Genomic DNA, 26310 nt, shown 5'->3' with positions numbered 1-26310 from the left:
TAGGGTCTTATGTATCATAATAAAATCCTCAAACTTGCCCTCAAAGCAGTGGGAGGGCTGTATCCATATTTTTAAGCATGTTGGTAATACTAGCCAACCTGTGTCTCAGACCATGCTGTTGTCATTTTCGAGGCAGACTGGAGGGCTGCACAGGAATAGGACAGGGAGTTGTGATAACATAGTAAGGAACTGGTTGCACAAAATAATAATAGCACAAGGGATGGAAAAAGGGGACACTTTTGAGAGAGAAGTCATGATGAAAAATATTTGTGACATTTTTGTTTGATGTGGTAAGTGAGAAAGAAACGTTCTGACTTATAAAGGACTGGGGAGGAAGCAATGCCAAATTCTAAGGTATAGGAACAAGATAAATAAAGAACGTGTTGGGATAGGGAGGTGAAGTAGTGAATGGGGCAGGAGAATTAATTTGTTCATATGTATAAGTATAGTGTGTGTTGCATGTATTATTTATATAGTATATATATTAAAGTGCATGTGTGCATTTGAAATTTTAGGAATTAAAACCTGAGTGGAAATGTACATGTAGTAGTTGAAGTGATGAAGATGGATGGGTTCATCCAGAGAATTTTGTAGGGGAGCAGAGAAGAGAGTTGCGGATGGATTGCTGTGATCATCAGTAAATACTAGATAGCAGAATAAATAGAAGACTAGAAGAGTAGTCATAGAGGAAGGGGCAAAAAAGATAAGATCATGACATCATGAAAACCTTGAGATTAACAGAATTTTAACAGGGATTCAATGGATTGTCAGACACTGCAAGGGATTCTTATCACATACAAACTGAAAAGCATCTAGAAAATAGATATCCTTGATGAAGATGGTCCTGATACAGTGGGAATTGGGCACAGAAGCCAGATTATGTGGCTGAAAGATTAACAGGGATGTGAGATGAGAGAAAGAATAAATATAGGAAACTCAGATTAGTTTTGGAAGGAAGAGAGACAAGAGACCTGGGGGAAGGGGCAAAAAAGGATTAAAATTTTTTTTTGTTTGTATATCACCATCATCACTTCTCTTCCTCCAGTTAACCACTGCTACTCCTCTTATTTTATACGAGAAACTTGATGAATCTGTAACTTTGAAAAGGACATGACCTAACTCTTCATGTAGAAGAAGGTGAAGGTGGGAACAGACAGAATTAATATACAAATGTGAGTGCAGAGACTTGAGGAAATTTATACCAGAGAGCCTCACTTTTGTCAGTGAAACTGGAGGCAAATTTGTATTCTGGGAGACTAAACGAAGGGTACTTGTGGTAAAAGAACATTTGAAAAAGATGCTATGAAGGACTAGGGAAAGGGCTGGCCAGAGACTTAGGAAAAGCTGAGAATGAAATAGTTGTTCATCAGGTTTACATTTTAAATATTAAAGTTGCGGGGGGAGGGGCTCTTTTTTTCTCATGCATTTTTATATCAGCTCTTGGATAATGATTTTGTCTTGTGCATTGTTCCAGCACAAAAATTGGTCCTATTTTTAAGATATCAAAGTGGATTTTGACCTGAGACTTTTTTATATAACCATTTTCTTTTTCTTTAACAAAGGTTTAGGGTGCAAATATATCTATCAAAAGAATGGTGATCCTTTACATGTAAGTGAACTCCTGGAGAGTTTCAAGAAGGATGCAAGAAGCTTTAAATTGAGGGCTGGAAAACATCAGCTTGAAGATGTGACGGGCGTATTGAAGAGTTTTCTCTCTGACATTGACGACGCACTTCTTACTAAGGAGCTCTATCCATATTGGATCTCTACCTTAGGTAACATATATAATATAGACTAGAATAAAGGCTTGCCTTCTCATTTGATAATAGATTTTTAAAATCTCCTTTGATAATCTGAACATTTAATTGAAAGGAACAATATACATAATGGTTCAGAACAGAAATTGTGCAATCAATAGTTGTTTATATCTGCCTCAAAAGAAATTTATGGTGATAATTGCTAAACAGTGTTTTATGGTAATACTTAGTTTTCGGTAGATTTCTTAGTGCTTACTTTGCCTTAACTTTGGAAGTGTTATAGTCAAGTCCATGTAGGCTGTTAATTTTCTCATTAAGATTAAAATGAAAGTTTTAATATAAGATTGGTTTTACACAGTTTTGCCATATGGCTGTTTGGCTTTCATTTTTCATTTATTCTACCTCTTTAGAGTTACAAAACAATTTTTTTTTTTTACTCTTTATTTTTTCTAGATTCTGTCTAATGAAGGAAAAAAGCTTTGCTGCACTGTAAGAGAACTTATTTAAGAAATGACCCTAGAAAAGTTAATGGGTCAGATCGATTTTAGTAAAACCTATGTTGACATCAATTAATTCAAAATAACTCTTTTTATAGAAAGATTATGATAAATATTTTTAAATATAAACATTGCTTTTAATCCCAGATTTCTAACAGAGCTATTTTCATTTTTCACATTATTTTATAGTCTTTGTCCCCATACCTATGATGTACATATCATCTTTATTTTATTAATAAACCAAAAATATTTCCCATATATCTACAATGCTTTCAAAATGACAATTTTGAATCTTCATTTTTCTACAGTTTTTAAAATGTATCATTGAATTATACCATAATTTACTAATATATTTCTCTCTTGTACATTTAATCTGTTTTGAGAAATGTTTTTATAAAATGACCTTTGAGTTTAACTATATGATGTCCCTCTATTGAGAAAGTTTTTTTCATTGAAAGCATTTGTTTAATCTAAAACATAACTATGACATTTGAAGGGATTAATTTTGAAATGTCATAAAACATCCACAGTTTGAAAAATTATTCCAAGAATGTCCCTTGTGTCAGCAAGAAGAGAGTAGTATTGTTATTAAAATAAAGCTTTTCACAATTTAACTGCCTAATTCAGAAGTCTTATAGTTACTTCCTGATACTTCTAAAATCAATAGGTTTAACTCTAATCACAAGAAAAGTTGATTGTATAATTTTCTGGAATATAAAATATGGAATTAGATGATATATCTTTTAAGCCCAATTACCCTGCCATCCTCATTTTTTGTTTTAAGATTTTATCATAATTTATAACCATGAAGTTATTTATAGTATCTCTATTTTATAAAGAATTACAATTTGTCTTCATTATAAAATCATTTATCAAAAATCTGTGACAAATATGCTTTTGCTGAAGTTGTCAAATTTCATGACAGAGATGTCTTCATTGTTGTCAATCTACCAGCAGGAAGTAGTTGGGAAGTATTAGCATGTGTCAGAGAGGAGTGTGTTCACCTTTCGTTTGGATGTGAATCCTTGAGCATTTACTTGGAGGCTTCTACTATTGGGTCAAATAGTGTTAAAAGTTCTTTACTTTTAGATCCAATGTAGCTCACCCCGACCTGTCAGAAAAGTGCCCTTTGTTGGATCTGACAAGAATAAACTAGAACTCTCTGGGTGAACTCACAGGAGAGCTCTCTTGGGTCCTGTGAGCCCAAGGCAAAGAATGCCCTACAGTGGCATAGCACCTATTTATATGACATATGACCTCTTCTTCTAAGAACACTATTAAACTGTCTGAAGTCTGTGGCTAGTTGAATAGATCATTGTGTTTCCTATATGACCTAAAATCTATCTTCAGTTTTCCTTTCCAATTACTTAAGCTTTATTTTGAAAATATCATCTATTTTATTCTTATAAGATTTGTGAAAATATGCTGTAATAGCATGACTTGTTATAAGCGTAGTAGTATTAATTGCATTTTGTTGAATAAATACAATTACCTCTACAGTTAGAAACTGGATGACACAAGGGAAAATGTTTGGATTATACCAGGGATGACAGAAAGTTCTTAATTCACTTCTAGTATCGTCTTTGAATGTCATTTGGGTGTCATCCCCTCTTGCTTTTAGAGAGTCATCTACCAGCACAGTTAAGTCAATATGACCATGTTTACTTTTATAGATCTCATGTGCAGGCAAAGTCAGTACAAAAGAGCTATCAGTTGCAGTTTTGAATAGGAGCATACTTCAAAAATGTGTCACAGAGTCTCTTACCTCCCCAGGAATCAGAATGCCCTTTACGAGTGACTGTGTACTTTCAAAGAATCATAAAGTGCTGCTGGCTTTCTGTTAATAGAATGTGTAGGGCTAAGCAGAAAATGAAAAAGTCTTGTTTCCAAAGGTAGTTGGGAATTGAGAGGGGATATATAAATGCAATCCCCTTGAGTTACAGAGTCAGCACAAGTTATTTATTTGAAGAGAGGTCTCCTATTTCCCCTGTGAGGGAGTAGGTTAGACCAGACCACCACTGCACATCTTCTAGACTCCAGAACTTTGGAGGTTCTTGTGTAGTTGCTCTAAGTATTTGACTTCTTGGGGTTAGGAGGGTGGAGGAGAGTAATTCCTTCTCATCCTTCTCTCCATGACTAAGGCAGAGGGTCCATCCTCCTCTCTGTCTGTATCATCGTTTCCAGGGCCTACACATGACTTCTTCCACTGTCCCCTTACCTTCTCCAAAGAGTTGAAGGTTCCAGGGCTGGTGAAAGCTCCCTTACATGGATCTGTGGGGTAAGGTACAGTTCATAGTTCTGGGATGGTTCATAGTTTGGGGAAGATTTTTATGATTCCACAAGGGAAAAAGGTCAGAAATGTCATTTTCAAATAACAAATAGTGAAAGCTTTCCATAGCTACAGTTAAAATACTTTTGGCTTATCTTTTCAATTTGTATTCTAATTTGTTACTAATTGAAAAGATTCCTCTTAGTTGACATTCAGTAGTCTGTAAAGTTGAAGATAAAATAGAACCCTGGGTTTTGAAACTGCTTCATTTTTAATTACAAAGTATAAGAACTATGACATATAGCCCTGGAATGTTTTTGTAAATACTTTTACAGAATTATAGAAGTTTGAATGTTTTTCTATTGAAACTTGATTGTGTCAGTGAAATAACAATTGTGAATATTGTTTTAAAATATTGATAAATGGCAAATTGGTAATACAGACGATTAGTTAGGCCTCAAGTTTTACGTGTGTGTGTTTAACCTCTAGATACCCAAGATGACAAGGAAAGAATTAAAAAATATGGAGCATTTATACGTACTCTTCCTGGGGTCAACCGAGCAACATTGGCAGCTATAATTGAACACCTTTATAGGTGGGTGGATTCATGAACTTTTCTAGACATTTCAAACGTGGCACTCAATAAGACATTATTTATTAAATTTAAAGTACTGTGGTTAACCTTCTATTTGTGACTATGAATCTTTCACCATATCTTAAGAATAGTTTCAAAATGGAATTCCCATGAACTATCACTTTAGTGTCTCTTAGTGGAATTAAGACACATTTCAAATAAACAGCACTGGAGAATTTCTTAAATGGATTAGAAATAATCATGCACAGCAAATCAGATACATCCAGTACATAAGCAAGGATTTTAAAACATTTAAGAGGGATGTCAGAGAAGGAAGTACAGGGACCAGAATTCTATAGCAGGAATCTGTGAGTACAGTATTTTCTCATGGTAGACTCTTAATAAACCTTTATTTCTTTATTATGAGTTTGTATCTAACTTGACTCCAATATATTGGTGTCAGACAGTTGATTAGATGAGGGAAATTTTAAAAATCAAAAACATTTTCTATGTTGGGGCATGTAGTCTCCTGCATTTGGGAGGATAAGAGGAATAAAATGGTAGCTTGAGAAACGACATCTGAAGGATGACAATGTTTGGGAATAACATTTTAAGTCAACAAACTTAAGGTTTGTTTGTTTGTTTTGCTATGAGCAAGTTTTGTCATTACAAAAACTTATATCAGTGTAAATATTGCTTAAGGAACATATTGTTTGCAGCTTCCTTCGTGGATGCAATATTCCCTTGAATAAATTTCTATGAACCTGAATTCTACTAAAAGTACCTTATTTGGAGTTTAGATTCCTAAATCCTCCACAATTGGTCTTTTCTCTTTATCTTTCTTTTCCAGCCATCACTTCTGATACTTGTAAACTCCATTCCTACTGTAAAGCTGATTTTCTTATTGCATCATATAAATGTAGTATATATGTTTATAGTCCTATCTCTATGCCTATGAGACATTGGGACAGATATTTTTTTCTTCAGAGGTTATAATATGTCACCAGGCTGCTACAATTATCACGTTAACATTTTAAACATTGTTACACATAATTCTTAAACTTTATACTTGAATTTTAGATGAGTTCCTTCCAATCCTTTTCTTCAGTTGACATATATTTTAGCTCCTACTACGTACAATACAATGTCCGTTAAGGCTCCATGTAAAAAAAATAGTTGACAATAATACATGAATGACAAAAATAGTCTTAAGTCTGCAGTTTCTAAATAGCACCAAGGAGCCCCGGGACATTACAGTGGGAACTCACAGGGATGTTGCAGGGCATTTTATATTTTTTAGGAAAACACAGCACCCTCAGAACAGATTTTAATATGAAGAATTTTAGCATAAGACATGGAATTATAGAGGAGGGATTAAGTGGTTCATTGTGTGTTGAGGTCCAAGTGGTGTTTCAGATTTAAATGGATAAACGAACTGGGCATGAAAGAAAAATAAGTACGAGACATGAGTGAAGGATATTTTCTAGGAAATAGGTGTACCAGGAGATGAGGTGGTTTGTAGCTAGCTGGCAGGAGGCTGCGAAAGACACTGTTGGTCATGCAGAAACATTTGGATTTCATTCCCTTAAGTGATAAGAAGTGGCTGATCCAATCTGTTTTAGGATAATAACCCATGTCCTGCGATTGATTGGGAAGAGGTTAGAATAGAGGCAGAGAAACTATTTAAGAAACCATTTCCTTGGCTTCTGATGAGAAGGGCTGAGTGGGAAGAGAGTGAGCTGGCTGAATATGGGACACTTGGGGATGCTAGTGTGGGAGCAGGGAAATAAAGGAAGAAAAGGAAAATACATAGTGTACATGCTTTATGCCAGAAATTAAGGCAGCTATAGAAACTGAAGAGGTGACGAGTGCTGGAGGAGAAGGCTATTGCAGAAGGAGGTCTCAGGAGAGATGGGAATGTTTGATAGTGTTGTCAAAAGTTTGAGAGGTCAGTTTGGATAAGGTCAGGTTGATTTAGCATTCACTTCCACCCCTGCCCTAGATAACAGACCATTTCCTCCATGACTAACTTTGACTTAATTCCATTCGCCAGGTATTTATTATGCACTACAGTGTTATTAACACAAAGTCTCTGACTGTGAGATGCTTAGATTCTAGTAGCACAGGCAGACATGCAGATAAATTTTCCAGATGTTTACAGTCCAGTGTGATATAAAAAAGTACAGAAGTGGTTTTGAGAGAGATACCCACAATTACGACACCTTCCTCTATTAACTTGCAATGCCTTTTACATCTTATAAATCATATATGATGATCAAGCTTGCTCTGTCTCTGCTATGCAATTTGGCATTTCCTTGTGAGTTTCTTACACTATCATATATATTCCTGTCATGTTTCCTATTTTTCTTGTACCTACTAGAAGCTTTGCTCTTTATAGTCAGGTGTACCTACCTTAGTCTTGCTTTATTCCTTTGATAGACTTGGTCTCCCTTTTTTAGTATGTATTTTTTTTTTAGAAATTTACAAATGTAATTAGACAGGCAACTGAGCAGCTGCTATGTCTATAGTCAGTGACAGAGAGCATTAACAGATACTTCCATGGGCATCAGTTAGAGTTCTCCAGCATTTTTATCAGTGTAAATTTCCTTTTACTGGGGTAATGACTGTATTTTATTTTTAATCACTTTGAACTTCGTGAGTACTTTAAATGCTCTTTGTAAAACTCAAGTGTTGTAGCCTACTGGTTGGGAGAATTCACTCCTCTGTTCATGTCTGTTCATTGTAAAAAGCCATTCTTAGTTCTATCCAAGAAAAATGTAATTGTATTTTTTAATTAAGTGATTGCTTTTTGAGAGAAAATATCCTATTTTGAATAACCATCCAAACACAGGCTGCCGGGCATTTTCTCACCCGATATGTACTTTCTGGGAAATTCAGCCTAGCCCTAAACCTTGAATTTGGAACTCTCTCCTATGTGCCTCCCAATTTGCCATTCTTGCCTTATTTCCTGCTTACCTACTGCCCCTTTCTCCTCTTTTATTATGCTCCTACCCCACAAGTCATTTGACACCATTCTGCAAGCACACCTTTATGCCTTAGCTGCAGGTTGTCCCATTAGTGGAATTGTCTGGATATGGTGGGTGAGGAGTCCCTCTTCTAAAGCAATGATCAAGTACTGCTTTGTAACTTGTAGTAATATCTTTAACAGTAGTCTTTTCTTATGTTCTTAATTAAAGTGAGCTACTTGTAAGAAAGAACTGTGTATTTTTCTTTAAATCACCACTGTACCTTTTACATCAGAGACTTTCAATATGTGTGTATTAAAAAAAAGAGAGAGAAAAAAAATAAATGAGTATGAAGACTTATAAGTTCTATGAAATTTTCAAATAGAAATACATTGTAATAACCTATGCTTTTCTCTCACAGGGTTCAGAAATGCTCAGAAATCAATCACATGAACGCCCACAATTTGGCCTTGATTTTTTCCCCCTGTTTGTTTCAAACTAAGGGACAAACTAGTGAAGAAGTGAATGTAATTGAGGACTTAATTAATAATTATGTTGAAATATTTGAGGTAAATATTTTATATCCTGCCATTGTAAAAATAGTTTTGATGTTACTGTTTGCAAACAAAAATGTGTATTTTGGGATGTTTTTATTCAGGTCTTTATGTATATTTAAAGAAAATAATGGATAGTTGTATGATCCTTAATTTTTTAGATATAACTAGCTTTTTAAGCTATAGCCATTCATTTAAATCTGGCTGCTTCTAAAGCTTTTTTACCATCTGGTGTCTTGGACAGAATATTTCTATTTATAGTGTTTCTATGTTTTTTTTCCTCAGTATATGTATGCATTATAAGTATGTCTACTCAGAGGTATGAAATTTGTGAACTTCACAAATTCAGTAATATACATCAGGCTGATAAATTTTGCAGTTGAAAGCATTTTAGTGTTTTCTTTTAATTACACATGAACTGGAAAAAAAGAAAATTCTGAATTAACAGTCTGTGGTTTTTATTAAGTCGTCTCTGTTCTAATTATTTGACTTTTCAATTTGCTATATTATGTTCAGATTTTCATGTTTCATCAGAAAACTGTTAGAATAGGGATGATTTCTTAATTCAAAGGAGTAAAAATAGACGAAATAAGCCTAGGATTTGAATATGGGGGGAATATAAGGGATCTGGGTCAAAGGTCCAGCTCCATTGCTTAACTGCTTCTGCCATCTCAGGGTTGCCATTTAACCTTTCGGGGCATTCTATTAAACAGTCTTGTACAAGGACCCTTGTTTTCCAGGACTATGTATATACCAGATGAAATCAAATAGCTTAATGTAATAGGTCACCTTTTGTAGAGTTTGTACATTCTTACAATAACTGATAAAAAGATTCCTTAGCAAAGGGAAAGAAACTATATTTTAATAAAATAAAATAACCAGTTTGTATCTTAATTTATATAGGAATGGACCAGAATTGTTGGATCTTCTTTGCTCTTTGATCTCCTTTTTACTTCTTCCTATACGTGTCCACTGTTTTTGATCAATAGCAACTTCTTTGCAATAGTTCTGATGCTGAGAAATGAAAGACATAGAAAAAAAATGTGTGGCTTTGCATGCTCTCTTTATTTTCTATTTTTGTACTGTTAAATTAATAAAAATGTTTATCTACATAGTTTTGTTAAATCCAACTTTAACCAAATGGCGAAAATTTCATAAGCACTTAATCAACATTTCTGTTTGAGAAATGAGTCTTGTCTGTCAACCTACGTAAACTCTATCAAAGACATCATCAGCCCCTTTGCTAATTAAATTGCCTCAGCAAAGGGGATTCCATTGATGGAATCTGCAGCCTGAAATGATATCATCATAAGATGTTCTGAACTTTATGAGGCTCTATCTAGTTGGCTTTATTTCTGCCCTAGCTTTGTGGGCCCACACTGCTAAAGATGGCCATTCTCATTTATTTTTAATGTGTTGGTCTTTAAATTCCTGAAGAAAGTTATGTGAGGATAAGTACCATCACTCTTTGTATTTTATTAGAATGTCCCAAATTATATTTTAAACAGGTTAAAGAAGACCAAGTCAAACAAATGGACATAGAAAATAGCTTTATTACCAAGTGGAAAGACACTCAAGTGAGTAGTAATAGTTAGATCTCTGATTTAAAAAAAAAAAAATTTTAAACAACAAAAAACTTTCATTGTAAGTAAACATGTGTTGTGTTTATTTTCAAATTCCTATTTGAAGCAAAGTAAAAGTAATGGTAAAAAAGAACCTAGATAAAATAGTTGTGAAATTCTATAGCGTTGCACATATGCAAAATGCCAAAGTATTCTAATATAAATTTTTTAAAACATAGATGGAAAAATCAGTTTTAATCTTATCAAAATGTCCTTTTTAAAATCAGTTTTCATTTATAAAAGCACTATTGAAAATATTAGTGGATTTCAAAAGAAGCATTTAAAGTCAAAAGAAATACTAGAATAAATTGAAAATTCAGACTCGCTAATGATTCTTTCCATTATCCTTTTGAAATAAGTTATTTCTTATATGCTTTTGCTTTGCATGCTCTTGGATGATTGGACTAGTGGGAATGTTTCTATTGTGCTGTTAGTAACATATGTTATTTATGTCTTAAGTTGACTTTTCTAGATCTTTTCTTGCTTTCCTTGGTTGCATCATACCGGATTTGTGTGTTCAGGTTGCACTATACTTTTCCAGAGTACCTTTCCTTGTTTGATGAATATTCACTGGACTTTCTTAAAGTTGGTCTTCTAATAACTAGGAATTGTAGTGGATTCAGGGTACCAATGCAAATAATAGAAGTGGGTCAAATATCAATGAATTCTCCATATAGATACACTCATAGGATGAGGCCAATGCTTCCTTCTTAGTCAAACCCTAAGTTCACCTCATTCCTGAAATACACACAACTAATTAGAGAAGTTGTGGGAGTTATCATTCCATATGAGGGATGTGAGGAAAGGCTTTCACCCTAGTGCCTAGCTCCCTGAGGACTAATACTATGACATTAATTCTCTAAGACAGTATGTCCTCCATTTTGACCCAAAGTAATTAATGCAGCCTCCAGACAAGTTAGCAGTAACACTAAAAAATGTGACTCCTTATCAGTTAGTTCTCTTGGATTCTTGCTTTTCGGGGAGAGTTTCAGTTATGAAATAAAAGATTGTGTGAGCCCATGGGATAATCTTTGGTAGCACTATCTATATTGTTATTGGATAAAGTATGAGTACCATTCTTCAAGTTTATCATTTATATTCATGCTACAATAAAGAAATGAGCCTTGAATGCTTTCTGATTAAGTAGAAGTCAGTAAAACAAGAAAAGAATTGTCTATAAAATAGAATAATTGGGAAAGAAAAGTAGAACAGTTTGGAAAAAATCTGTTGTTTTGCTGGAGTTTTTCTCTAGTCCATTCAAAACTCCTCTGAAGTAGTTTTCTGACAGTCTCTAAGTCTTATCCCTGTTTGAATTTCTTAGCTATTCTTGTTTTTGGCTGCATGCTATGAGTTCTTTGTATTTGCTTTTTTAATTTTTAAAATGTGTCCTTCCTGGAGAGTTGTTTATGCAAACACAAGGAAAAGTAAAAATGTCAACTGTATCTTTTCTTCCCTAGAATTTTTATGTAGCACCAAAAGTGAGGTAGAAAAATTGGAAATAAGCTTTTCTAAGCCTGTAGTGTCAGAATAACTAAGAGCAGTTCTTCAAAGTACATTTTTAATGTTTTTCCACTAAATTTACTCATCAGGTTGATTCTGAGGCACATTTAACTGTGGAAAGATCATTCCTCCATTATGACCTTTTTTGAAAAATGAGTGATGGATATTATTTCCAAGTGTTTATATAACTTAAGGGAATATTTGAAAAAAGTGACTCAAAATATTTTTCACAGATTCATTTCATTCTTTGTTAGTCTTCTCCACATATGCTGTCAGTCTACATAGTGATATCTTATGCTTTTTATTTTCTGGCTTGTGTATTCTTCACTTAGTGTGTCTTCTTGGTTATAACAGCGACCCAAATAACCTAGCACTTGATGCTTGGCTAAAGGTAATTAAAATAAAAACTTAACTTTATTATCTCCTTATTCTATCACTTCACTTTTAATTTTATTTGCTAAATATACTTTTTCTATTTGTAATTTTAACACAGCTCTGACCTAATTTATCTTCAAATTTCAATTTTTGGACTTATCATCTCTTTATTTCCACTGTAGCCAGATTCATTATCTCAATAAGAACCTTAAGGGTATGTGAGGTCACTAAACTTTTGAGTAAGAGAGAAAAAACTGCATTGTGATTGTGTTTGCTAACTATGTCATTTGTGTAGTTTCCTTGTCCTTAATCAACCACATCCAGAAAATGGGTATCATTATGCTGTTAACAAGGGGAATGATCTCATTTCATTATTATAAAATCTTCAAAAATATGACTAGGGTTTTCTAACCATCTTAAGTGTCATGTGTGTGTTCTTGCAAGATACTTACATTTGCTCTCTTCACATCTGCCCTTTTCTAGGTTTCCCAGGCTGGAGATTTGTTAATTGAAGTGTATGTAGAAAGGAAGGAACCTGACTGCAGTATTATAATTCGGGTGAGCCCTAAAGATGGATGTAAAGAGTACTGTTGGAAGTCATAAGTGTTAACATTAGTTTGCATATCTTGAATTTTCTATTGTTTCTTCTGTCTTATTTTACATGTCCAATTCAAGTCATGACAAGTTTGACTCTTCATGCCAATATCCTCTGGGAATTCCATGTTTTGATGATTTGGAAAGAGACCATCCTATGTTCTTTAGGTTATGGTTAGGACGTACTATAGGTTCTGGAAAACTACCTGAGCTCAATCACCTGCTCCTCTCCTTTCTTCCTTCTCAACATTAGGCAACTTATATACTCTATCTGAGTCTCAATCTTCTGATCTGTAAAATGAGGGAAAATTACAGTATTTACATCATAGCACTGATGTGAGGACTCAATAAGATCCTGCCTGTGAAACACTTAGCAAATTGCTTGGTACATAAGTGTTTAATAAATAACTACTACTAGTAGTACTATTATTATTAATCCCCCACCCTTGTATCCTAGACTTTAGCTTCCAGTCTTTCAATGTACTTGAATATTCAATAACTCTCTTCTTCCTTGAGACCACTAGTTAGCCATTTGTTCTGAATTAAAAAGATCCTTCTTGTGTTACCATATTCTGTACTTAGTCTGCCTTAGAGAGAGTGAGACTACTTTCTCTGTAGGCAAAATAGACGTGATGCCATCTAAGAGTAGAAATTCAGCTTTAGCTTCTTATCATTTTTAAAGTCCAAGATTAAACAGGGTCTTAACATTAGATATTTCTGGACTTCACTTAGGTCAAAGATATTGTAATTATTATTTTATATTTTGTAATGATTACATATTATGACTCTTTGGCACTGATTACTCGCCTAGTTGTACAGTTGAACTACTATGAGCTGCCTTGCCCCTCCTTGTCCCCATCTATTTGTTATGCTGAACATGTGATGTTCATCACAGGGGACATGAGGAAGTAGTAGAGATTAATCAGCACAAGTCCATCACTAATGCTGGAAGAGGTAGTCAAAGCACATGACTTAACTCCACTTACACATAAACTCTCTAGTAGCTCATTTTAATCTTATCTAATAAAGCCATAACAGAAGTTACTACAGTTGAGCAAAGTTCTTATTTTAAGTATATTCACATAAAGGACTGTCCAGTTTCACCTACAACAACTCTAAATTCTCTTGAAAAATATAACAAAAACTATACAGAAATAATCATTAACGTTCGTTTAATGCTTAAAACTTTGCACAACTCTTACACTTATTTCAGCTGATCATTACCTCAACCCAAGGAGGTAGTTGAAGCAGGTGATAGCTCACATTTATATGAGTAGAAACTGGGAATTAATAGCATTCAGGCCCGGATGCAAACCTTAATCATCATATTCCAAACCTGATGATCATTATACTGATGTGTATATTGCTTAGAGTAATGATTTCCAAAATGTGCTTCGTGGAGTTCTAGGTGTTCTTAAGAGGGGCCTTGGGTGTCACCTGGGACAAGGAAATGAGTCCCAGTCTTACATTCCTAAGTCAACCTGAGGAACTCCCTGCTGACTATTTCACTAGTTTGGTTTCTCAGTTTTATTATTTATTTTAAGAAAGGGCTACACTTCTTAAAAAAGTGTAAAGCCATTCCGATGAATGGTGTCACTGAAGTGACTCATCTACTGATGTTTCAGCTGCTTAAAGTGCTCTACTTTTCCCATGTTAATGTTTTTTTTCTTTTAAGGTTGTATTACATTAGGCTTTTCTAAATAGCAAATAATGGACTTCACTGTATCATTAATATATTCCAAAGAAAGCACTAAATTCCATGAACTCCAAAAGATAGACTATATGAATTACCTGTAAGAAAAAATGTTTTATGTTATTTATATATGTGCGGTATGCTTATGATTAGTAATGGACAGGAGAAAGGGAAGTGAGCACATTTTCTAAGAAATTTTTGAATAGGTACATAGTTTTACTAAAAACGTGTATAATTAAGTGGCAGCTGCAATATTCTAATGCTTAAATCATCTTCTATTTGTTTAACATTATAACTAAATTCTAATTGGAGAAAGCCAACTTGCTTTTGGCCAGCATACCTGTAAGACTGGCAAAACCAAAACCAGGAAGAAACAAATCAAAAATCCCCAAAGTCCCTGAAGAAGGTGGCATGTTTATACAATGGCCTCAGGAATTGGGACTCTTGTAGAGCTGGCCCCCAGGCTGACACTGCAGACTCTGCCCTGTGCCCTGAAAGTCTGGCTCAAGCATACTTCAGTGTCCCACCATCTGTCACTTGGCATGGTGGGGCACACCACAGACCACTAAAACCCTGGGGCTTTTTGGCATGGCAGACAGCAGTCAACTGTGTATAATTTAGGGCCCAAGCTGAATAAACCTAGCTCCTTGGAACTCCTAATTATAGAACTGAGTGAAATGTTTTACCCCTAGACATTGGATCCAATGTCTGTGGAAGGTCTTAGTATGAGTAGGTATATTCTTCCCTTTTTGAGTGATCTAATTGTTCACTAAGTGAGAAAAAAACATTCTCTCTGATTATGCCTATATGGTGATTATTTTTTACACATGCATTAAAATGTATTACATTATATGGAGAAGATCTGTATAGGCTTTCCCCATGTGCTTAGAGAAGCTAGTTAAACATACTAAGAGGAAATTTGGAGTATCATTAGGTGGTAGATGGGGGAGCATTACTGCCCTAACAAAGGCCACTTCTGTGTCTGACATATATTCTGAAGAAATTTTGCTTCTCTTTTAGATATCTCCCGTGATGGAAGCAGAAGAATTAACTAATGACATATTAGCAATAAAAAATATAATTCCTACAAAAGATGATATCTGGGCCACATTTGAAGTCATAGACAATGAAGAACTTGGTAAGTGGTTCTCATGCTAGGGATTCTTAAATTGCTTAAAGTATGAAGAAATACTATTTTTGTGACAAGTCATTACTAACATTTTATGTTTTTCTAAAGCTTAACATCTCGTATGACTTCCCTTCTACCTCATCGCATGTGTTGATATATGTTAGTGCCACTTGAGGGTGCCCTCCTATGATTTTACTCATCAAAGTAATTATTTTATTGACCATAAACATAGAGTATAAAGCATTAGGCATGTATGTTGCTGCCTCAGGAAATAAGGCCTTATTTATAAGAACAAGCAATTTGATTTGTAACAATATTCTAAATGTCACCACCATCATCCACCTTATTCTACCTTATTCCTGTATGCTACTTATTTAACAAGAACAAGAGTACTGATTTAAAAGGTTATTTACTATTTTTAAAAATAATATTGTTTTAAGCCTAGCAGAAGCATATTTTTAGTTTTTTCTTTTTCATCTTTAGTGGAGTGAATCAGGTATTTTGTCATCTTTTATCTCAGATGCAAAAGGATAAAGAGAGCTTTTTAAACACCTTGACTACCCCAAGAGTAATAAGCCTAACATTATAATGACACCATTTGGTTTTAAAGACCTCTAGGGAAAAAAATGAGATGCAGAACATCTTTGTACCTTGACCATCTGTCTAGCTGATACCTGCTAAGGTCTTGGGACCCTTTCAAGTATAGATGTCAAACTGCCAAAAGTAAAATCTTGCCACCCACAAGCTCAAGACAAAAATTAAAAATGAATCTTAAAATACCTCATCATGTATTATTAGGAGTCTTGTAATCAGGGTTAGAATGAAATGGGATTATCAAATACTTTGTCTTTCATTATTCCATCTTGATGTTTTTATTCCTTTTTTTCTTTTTATTGTGCACAATTCTTTAAAAATATAATTTGTGGGCCTCCCTGGTGGCGCAGTGGTTGAGAGTCCGCCTGCCGATGCAGGGGATACGGGTTCGTGCCCCGGTCTGGGAGGATCCCATATGCCGCGGAGCGGCTGGGCCCGTGAGCCATGGCTGCTGGGCCTGCACATCCGGAGCCTGTGCTCCGCAACGGGAGAGGCCACAACAGTGAGAGGCCTGCATACCGCAAAAAAAAAAAAAAAAAAAAAAAAAAAAAAAAAAATATATATATATATATATATATATAATTTGTATTAAAACACTACTTTCCAATATTCATTGCCAGGATTCAGTGACACTGGTCCTTCGGTGTCAGTTCACACTGTCTCGCCCATAGTCAGGCTCAGTCTGCCCCACTCACAGAAGGTGCTTTGTCAAACGACTCCTGTGACCCCCAACAGCCAAGTACAGTGGATTTGCTTCCGGCTTTACTTTGCTTGTCCTTACTGTGGCATTTATTGCTAATGACCATTCCCTTTTTCTTGGAAAGTGTTCACTCTATTTTCATTGCTGCCTGGATTCTCTTCCTGGTGCTCAAATCGTTTTATCTCATTTGTCAGTTCTTTTTCCTCTGTCTATTCCCTAAGCAGTGCATCTCTGCTGCTCTGATCTTTTACCATCTTTTCTCATTTTACATTTCTTTATAGACAATCACTTCTACCCTTTGCGCTTGACTAACATGCAAGCAGGTGTTTCCCAAGTGTGCCTTTATACTTCCCCCTCTGGCCCACCTGTTTACCTCCTTTAAAACCCAGACTAAGGGTTCCATTGCACTTTGTCTTTATCTTTTTTTATAATGCCTATCATGTGGATTTATTTTTGTCTTTCTTGATGAGAACTCTTTAGAAGGAAGGAGGGACTCTCTTTTTTTCTATCTTTAGTACAGTCTCTGTCCCTGGCAGAGTGCCTAGTACTAGCTGCCATACAATTAAAATCTTTTGCATAAGTGAAGCACACTTTTGTATTACTATATGGTTCAATGGTGCTAAAGTCTTGATTTTTGTTTAATTTTAAGGGGAGGGGCTAGGTTACCAGCTTCATCATACTTGTGAGTAAAAGATAATTGTCAGCATTACTGCCAGAATTATCTTTCTAAATCACAAATAGGATCATATTGTTTTATTTTTTTTCTTTTAATTTTCATCATTTTTGTTGTTGTTATTGTTTTAAACATCTTTATTGGAGTATAATTGCTTTACAATGGTGTCTTAGTTTCTGCTTTATAACAAGGTGAATCAGCAATACGTATACATATATCCCCATATCTCCTCCCTCTTGTGTCTCCCTCCCTCCCACCCTCCCTATCCCACCCCTCTAGGTGGTCACAAATCACTGAGCTAATCTCCCTGTGCTATGCGGCTGCTTCCCACTAGCTAACTATTTTACATTTGGTAGTATATATTAATCCATACCACTCTCTCATATTGTTTTAAAACCATTTTAAAACTCTTTCATTACTGGAGAAAAGACAGTCTTATCAATAAGTTGTACTGGGAAAACTGGACAGCTACATGTGAAAGAATGAAATTAGAACATTTTCTCACACCGTATACAAAAATAAGCTTAAAATGGACTAATGACTTAAATATAAGACCTGAAACCATAAAACTCCTAAAAGAGAACATAGACAGAAGACTCTTCTGACATAAATTGTAGCAATATTTTTTGAATCCGTCTCCCAAGGCAAAAGAAACAAAAACAAAAATAAACAAATGGGATCTAATTAAACTTAAAAGCTGTACACAGCAAAGGAAACCATCAACAAAACAAAAAGACAACCTATAGAATATGAGAAAGTATTTGCAAGTAATATATCTGTTAAGAGATTAATATCCAAAATATATAAAGAACCCATACGAGTCAGTAGCAAAAAACCCCCAAATGACCCAATTAATAAATGGGCAGAAGATCTGAATAGACATTTTTTCCAAAGAAGACATGTAGGTGGCCAACAGGTATAATAGAATATGCTCAACATCACTAATCATCAGGGAAATGCAAACCAAAACCACAATGAGATATCACCTCACACCTCTCAAAATGGCTATCATCAAAATGTCTATAAATAACAAATGTTTGCAAGGATGTGGAAAAAGGGAAACCTAGTACACTGTTGGTGGGAATGTAAATTGGTGCAGCCACTATGGAAAACAGTATGGAGGTTCCTCAAAAAACTAAAAATAGAGCTACTGTATGATCCAGCAATTCCACTGCTGGGTATATAGCCAGAAAAGAGGAAAACTGTAATTTGAAAAGATACATGCACCCCAAAGTTCATAGCAGCATTATTTACAATTGCCAAGATATGGAAGCAACCTAAGTGTCCATCAACAGATGAATGGATAAAGAAGATGTGATATGTGTATACAGTGTATGTATAGTGAAATACTAGTCAACCATAAAAAAGAATGAAATTCTGCCAATTGCAGCAATGGGATGGACCTAGCGAGTGTTATGCTCATAAAATAAGTCAGAAAAATACAAGTACTCTGTTATATCCACATATATAGTCACTTTTATGTGGAATTTAAGAAGTAAAGCAAATGAATATATATAACAAAAAGAAACAGACTCACAGGCATAGAGAACAAATTAGTGGTTACCAGAGGGACAGGGAAGTGGCAGAGGCAAGATAGGGGTAGGGGACTAAGAGATACAAACTACTGTGTATAAAATAAATAAGCAACAAGATTATATTATACAGTACAAGGAAATGTAGCCATTATTTTGTAATAACTTTAAATGGAGTATAACCTATAAAAATATTGAATCACTATGTTGTACACCTGAAACTAATATAATATATATTATATATTATAATAAACTATAATAAACTAATAATATATATAATATATATAATCAACTATACTTCAATATATAAATACATACCCTTTCATTATTTCTTCATTATCCATGTTATCCATCCTTCAAGATCCAGCTCAAATGCCCCTTCCTCCAAGACGGTAATTAGATGAATATAGTTCTTACTGATCTTTTGTGATTATTTGCTTAAAGATCTATAATACTGCATACTAATCTGACTTGTAGAATAGTAACCTGGCTCTGCCTTATGTTCTTTAGGATTTACCATATCTTTTAGATCTTTATCTCTCTTGGTACCTCTAGCATAGTGTATGATGTGGAACATATTTTCAATATCTTGTTAACTTAGGTGGAACAGGATAGGGGTGCATTCTGAACCTGAGTGACTGGGATTGTTGCTGCTTGGATAGATGTATCCAAATATGGAAGGCTCAAAAAAAGTGATTTCTGCTTATAGATTAGGAACGACTAGGAGATATCAAAGCCCTGGTTAGCTCGTAGACAGCTGATGGTTTCCTGCATGCTTCTGTTGCTGTTTGTTTGTTTGATTGTTTGTTTTTTAGGAGAGCCACAGCAAAAAAATGAATCGTGGATTTGGGGGTAAGCATCCTCTCGCTACCGCCCTTATTCTCTCAGGGGTTGAGTCAAAGCATATCCCTGTGTCACAGCTCTGGAGTTCTGTGCCTTTGGGCATTGGTCTTTCGGACTGAGAGGAGGAAGCAGAATGGATGAGGGTAGGAAGAATTATGTAGAGCTAGAAGAGAGATTGCAATATATCTGGAAACAGTCTTTTTAAATTTCACCTGGGAAAATGAAGGGAGGCTTACCCTGAAAATGACTAATTATCAACTTGCATGTGCCCGTTAGTACATCACAAATGGTAAGATTGGAATCGGGTTTTTTTTTTTGTTGGTGGTGGTGGTGGTGGTTCCTTCTCGCTAATTAAAAAAAGTTATCTTGATGAAGATATAAAAAGACTAGGAGACTTCAAGCTGTTTTGACTTGTGAATGTCCAAATATGTAATCAAAGGAACACCCCATGTACATCAAGAAAGAATACATCTGATGGAGTTAGGAATTCAAATTTGGCATGGTTTTAATGTCTGGTCAACCATTCAAGTCGAAATTGCCAGAAGGGAAAACTAAGATTATTTTCACTGCTTTTAGAGGAACAAAGCTAAGAAAGCAACAAAGGGGCCTGTGATTATGTTGGCTTACTGGAGCAGATGGGACCTGTGAGCTGCACCTGACCTTCTGAAATGTTAAGAGCTTTATTTCTAGTAACATGCAGGGAAGATAAAGTGAAATGTAAAAAGAAGATAAAAGTGAAGGCATTGGTAGTCACAAGATTGTAGTTGATAGGAAGAATGTCAGCAGAAAATTGGTGCTTTTCCTAACATAAATATAAATCCTCCAAGTAACTGAAGCAACCAAAAATAAATAAATGGGTAAATAAATAAATAGATAAATAAATGGATAAATAAATAAGTGTATAAATAAATAAATGGATAGATAAATAAATAAATAAATGGATAAATAAGTAAGTGAACCAAAAGTGCTGGATTTTATTTTAGGTACCTGTAAATTTTAAAGCAATAGTCCGCTACCCTGTCTTTTCCAGTGCCCCCTTTGTATAATAGATATTTTGTTTGGTCCTTTTACTCTCCTGAGATACTCTATTATACCCATTAAAAAATGTTATAACCTAATTATAGAAATAAGTAAAAGGAAAATATGTGTTATAATACATAAATGCTCAGACATTCCTATATAGTCAAAGATAATGAAAATATATTCTTAAATTTATAAATGGAATTATCATGGACGTGACAGCTACAGATGCAGACTGATACAAGCATGTCAGTTTGTGACTCATGTATCATTAGCAGAATTGCCATCATTGGTGAAATGGCATCTTAGTCTGTTCAGCCTGCTATAACAGAAATTTACTTCTCACAGTTCTGGAGGCTGGGAAGTCCAAGATCAAGGCACCAGCAGACTTGGTGTTTGGTGGGGGCCTGCTTCCTGGATCACAGATGTCCATGTTTTCACTGAGTCCTCACATGATAGAAGGGAGCTTGTGGGATCTCTTTTATAAGAGCACTAAACCCATTCAGGAGGGCTCTGCCTTCATGATTTAATCACATTGGGGATTAGTTTCAACATATGAATTGGGGAAGGGGAGGGTGAATGGGGCAAACATTCAGACCATAGCAAATGGTAAACAACTCTTAGAAAAGTTCTGACAGACAAAGCATAATCTTTTTTTTTTTTTTTTTTTGCTCATATAGTAGTTAGAGTCATGGGGAAAAAAATACCACATTAAAACCATATAAAATATTTTGAGAATTTATATGTAAAACTGAGTTAGATTCTAAGCTGTTAGTTTATAAGTAGGTTTTTCTTTTAAATGAATGTCTGTGGGACATTTGAAATTTGTACTAGATGGAGAACAAGTCTTTCTCTGTTTCATTCTTTGAAAGATGCCAGGCAATCATCAGGACAAGCTGAAACCCACCTTAGGAGAGGGTATCACTTTCACCATACTTATAAAGTACACTGTTATTTTAATGCTTCACCTTAAAAATGAACCTGTACCCTGCCAATGTAGTCCCATACCCCTTAGGTTCTTCATATGCTGAAAAAAATTAACTGCCCACGGGGCCTCATTTAAGTGGGCTTCCTCAGTGAGAGGTTCAAGTTTGTGAAGCAGTTACTTTCTACACAGCAATATCATAACAAATTGTTTTCTTCCTTCTCCTCATAGTTACTATGAAATGGAAGATCAGTTCATTTTTAATCGGAGTCTTTCTAGTTCTTCTCTTGATTGACACAAGTGCTGTCACCCTCTGAGTATGTGGATAGGACAGAGAAAGACTTGCATGGCTCTAAGCTTGGCACTAAAAATAATTATTAAGGAAGTCATAATTGTCTCTGGAAATCCTGTGTCATTACTGCCAGAAGTTTAAGGACAACACCTGTTATTTCAGGTGGAAATGAATAGTTCTCTATCTAACAAGGTAGGCCAGGTTTAATTCTGTGGACAAGATTTTAAACTACTGAGAACACGATTTACCTAGCAAAAGAACCACCTCCAGACCTGTTGTTAAATAACTACACTGAATTTTCAGCAATTTTAATGCTATAAATAGTGTGCAAATGAGTTATTTCTAATAATGCCCTAATGCCAGCTGACTTACATAGCATAAAATCTATCATGATGGTTGTAAATGTAACTATTAATAAAAACTTGTTTATTTGTAGGAATTTATATTCCAACAACGTTTGATGACTCAGTCCATTTTTCCTGCCTCTTACCTCTTTCTTTTATAATGGTATCATTTGACAGTCTAACAATTTAAAATATTTATCTTTTCAACCCATTTTTCAGCTCTTGTTTTTTACAGCTTTTTTTTTTTTTTTTTTTTTATGATTGTGTTGGGTCTTCGTTTCTGTGCGAGGGCTTTCTCTAGTTGTGGCAAGCGGGGGCCACTCTTCATCATGGTGCGCGGGCCTCTCACTATCGCGGCCTCTCTTGTTGAGGAGCACAGGCTCCAGACACTCAGGCTCAGTAATTGTGGCTCACAGGCCCAGTTGCTCCGCGGCATGTCGGATCTTCCCAGACCAGGGCTTGAACCCATGTCCTCTGTATTGGCAGGCAGATTCTCAACCACTGCACCACCAGGGAAGCTCTCATCTCTGTTTTTAAGCAGGAACTTGGATCTTCAGGATTTTCATTCTCCTGAAGTATTTCATACTATGAAACTGATGTGAAAAACATATTTGGCTAATTTTTTGCACATCTATATTTATCTCTATATCTGCTGTGATATATTTCAGTATAACTAAGAGCACTTCAGAACTATCACTATTGTATCTACTTGTAATGGAGACACTCTTTAATATAAAATTTCTGATATTTGGAAGTCTCCTTACAAATTTAATCTTGTAATAAAGGAGAGTACGCTTTTATTTCAATCCAGATAGTTTTGCAGTTAAGAGTATCATTCCCACTGCCAAGCCAACTGAAATATCATCAGTTTCTTTACATACAGGATGTTGAAACTATCTTATTTCCTTACCATCTTCTCACTAAGGATAGGAAAGTAAAGGAGAAAGTGTGAACTGAATTGTTTTTCACTTTGCTTATATTACCTTATTTAGTCCTCAGAAATATCTTGGTGAGTTGATACTTTTTCCCAAAAATTACATGTGTGAAAATCATCATGAGGAGGTTTACTTATTTGTCCAAAATAAAACCAAGTGTAGTAGTTATGATTTGGGGCTGTAAAGTCAGATACATTTGAGAGTCAAATCTTTGTTCCTCACCAGCTATTTGGCTTTAGGCAAGTAGTTGAACTTCTCTGGGAGACCAGTATTAAGGAGAATGTGATATATTTGGTCTTTTTTACTTGTAATTTTATTACCAATTAAAGTAGCATGGGTCATATACAAGTGTGATGCTATTGACATATGCTTTGTTGTATGTCATTAGCATTAATTACTACTTTAACCAAAAATGAAAAGGCAAGTACTATTCGTTTTACATGTAGGAGGGTATGAAAGAGCTGAACTGACTTATAAAGCCTATGGTACAAGGAAAGTTACATCAACATCTTCATTTTAGAGCTTATGTTCTTGCTATTTCAATTATGCTATTTTCAGTGTACTGTGAAAATGCTTGAATTTCTTTTATTCTCAGAATATGCTTCTGTCATAACATTTTATTAACTGATTGGCATATTTTGATCAGCAAAACACTTTCTTATGTAACTTTGATTGTAACTTTAAAAGCCTGTGATTTTTTTGTTAACTCTATGCTGAGAACTTGTGACGTATATAAAAATATGCTTACATAAAACAGATGTATATGAATGAGCATTTATCAAGGAGAAATCTTTTTCTTTTAATTTTTTAATTTTATTTTTTCATACAGCATCTTCTTATTAGTCCTCCATTTTATACACATCAGTGTATACATGTCAATCCCAATCTCCCAATTCATCACACCACCATCACCACCCCACCACTGCTTTCCCCCCTTGGTGTCCATACGTTTGTTCTCTACATCTGTGTCTCAATTTCTGCCCTGCAAACCAGTTCATCTGTACCACTTTTCTAGGTTACACATATATGCGTTAATATATGATATTTGTTTTTCTCTTTCTGACTTACTTCACTCTGTATGATAGCCTCTAGATCCATCCATGTCTCAAAAAATGACCCAATTTCGTTCCTTTTTATGGCTGAGTAATATTCCATTGTATATATGTACCACATCTTCTTTACCCATTCGTCTGTTGATGGGCATTTAGATTGCTTCCATGACCTGGCTATTGTAAATAGTGCTGCAGTGAACATTGGGGTGCCTGTGTCTTTTTGAATTATGGTTTTCTCTGTGTATATGCTGAGTAGTGGGACTGCTGGATCATATGGTAACTCAATTTTTAGTTTTTTAAGGAAACTCCATACTGTTCTCCATAGTGGCTGTATCAATGTACATTCCCACCAACGGGCAAGAGGGTTCCCTTTTCTCCACATCCTCTCCAGCATTTGTTGTTTGTATATTTTCTGATGATGGCCATTCTGACTGGTGTGAGGTGATACCTCATTGTAGTTTTGATTTGCATTTCCCTAATGATTAGTGATGTTGAGCAGCTTTTCATGTGCTTCTTGGCGACCTGTATGTCTTCTTTGGAGAAATGTCTATTTAGGTCTTCTGCCCATTTGGGGATTGGGTTGTTTGTTTTTTTTAATATTGAGCTACATGAGCTGTTTATATATTTTGGAGATTAATCCTTTGTCCATTGATTCGTTTGCAAATATTTTCTCCCATTCTGAGGGTTGTTTTTTCCTCTTGTTTATGGTTTCCTTTGCTGTGCAAAAGCTTTGAAGTTTCATTAGGTCCCATTTGTTTATTTTTGGTTTTATTTCCATTACTCTAGGAGGTGGATCAAAAAAAGACCTTGTTGTGATTTATGTCAAAGAGTGTTCTTCCTATGTTTTCCTCTATGAGTTTTATAGTGTCTGGTCATACATTTAGATCTCTAATCCATTTGGATTTTATTTTTGTGTATGGTGTTAAGGAGTGTTCTAATTTCATTCTTTTACATGTAGCTGTCCAGTTTTCCCAGCACCACTTATTAAAGAGGCTGTCTTTTCTCCACTGAATATTCTTGCTTCCTTTATCAAAGATAAGGTGACCATATGTGCATGGGTTTATCTCTGGGCTTTCTATCCTGTTCCATTGATCTATATTTCTGTTTTTGTGCCAGTACCATACTTTCTTGACTACTGTAGCTTTGTAATATAGTCTGAAGTCAGGGAGTCTGATTCCTCCAGCTCTACTTTTTTCCCTCAAAACTACTTTGGCTATTCAGGGTCTCTTGTGTCTCCATACAAATGTTAAGATTTTTTGTTCTAGTTCTGTAAAAAAAAGGCCATTGGTAATTTGGTAGGGATTGCATTGAGTCTGTAGATTGCTTTGGGTAGTATAGTCATTTTCACAATATTGATTCTTCCAATACAAGAAAATGGTATATCTCTCCATCTGTTGGTGTCATCTTTAATTTCTTTCATCAGTGTCTTATAGTTTTCTGCATACAGGTCTTGTGTCTCCCTAGGTAGGTCTATTGCTAGGTATTTTATTCTTTTGGTTGCAGTGGTAAACAGGAGTGTTTCCTTAATTTCTCTTTCAGATTTTTCATCATTAGTGTATAGGAATGCAAGAGATTTCTGTGCATTAATTTTATATCCTGCAACTTTACCAAGTTCATTGATTAGCTCTAGTAGTTTTCTGGTAGCATCTTAGGATTCTCTATGTATAGTATCATGCCATCAGCAAACAGTGACAGTTTTACTTCTTCTTTTCCAATTTGGATTCCTTTTATTTCTTTTTCTTCTCTGATTGCCATGGCTAGGACTTCCAAAACTATTTTGAATAATAGTGGTGAGAGTGGACCTCCATGTCTTGTTCCTAATCTTAGAGGAAATGCTTTCAGTTATTCATCATTGAGAATGTCGTTTGCT

General features: G+C 35.0%; 1 protein-coding gene across 1 annotated transcript in view; it reads left to right on the top strand.

Annotated features, from left to right (window-relative positions):
• ARAP2 (ArfGAP with RhoGAP domain, ankyrin repeat and PH domain 2) overlaps positions 1-26310 on the top strand; it is a gene marked incomplete at its 3' end in the record, with an annotated part of 206630 nt that overhangs the window by 122659 nt on the left and 57661 nt on the right. Inside the window, exons 21-26 of the mRNA XM_082637207.1 lie at positions 1563-1775; positions 5013-5118; positions 8485-8632; positions 10126-10194; positions 12598-12672; positions 15422-15539. Of these exons, the coding sequence (XP_082493333.1) occupies positions 1563-1775; positions 5013-5118; positions 8485-8632; positions 10126-10194; positions 12598-12672; positions 15422-15539 (729 nt within the window). The remainder of the gene's footprint in view (positions 1-1562; positions 1776-5012; positions 5119-8484; positions 8633-10125; positions 10195-12597; positions 12673-15421; positions 15540-26310) is intronic.

The sequence above is a fragment of the Mesoplodon mirus genome (assembly GCF_964341445.2).
Source record: "Mesoplodon mirus genome assembly, chromosome: 2".
NCBI lineage: Eukaryota > Metazoa > Chordata > Mammalia > Artiodactyla > Ziphiidae > Mesoplodon > Mesoplodon mirus.
The sequence above is the reverse complement of the archived record's forward strand: the minus strand, read 5'-3'. Positions and strand labels throughout refer to the sequence as shown.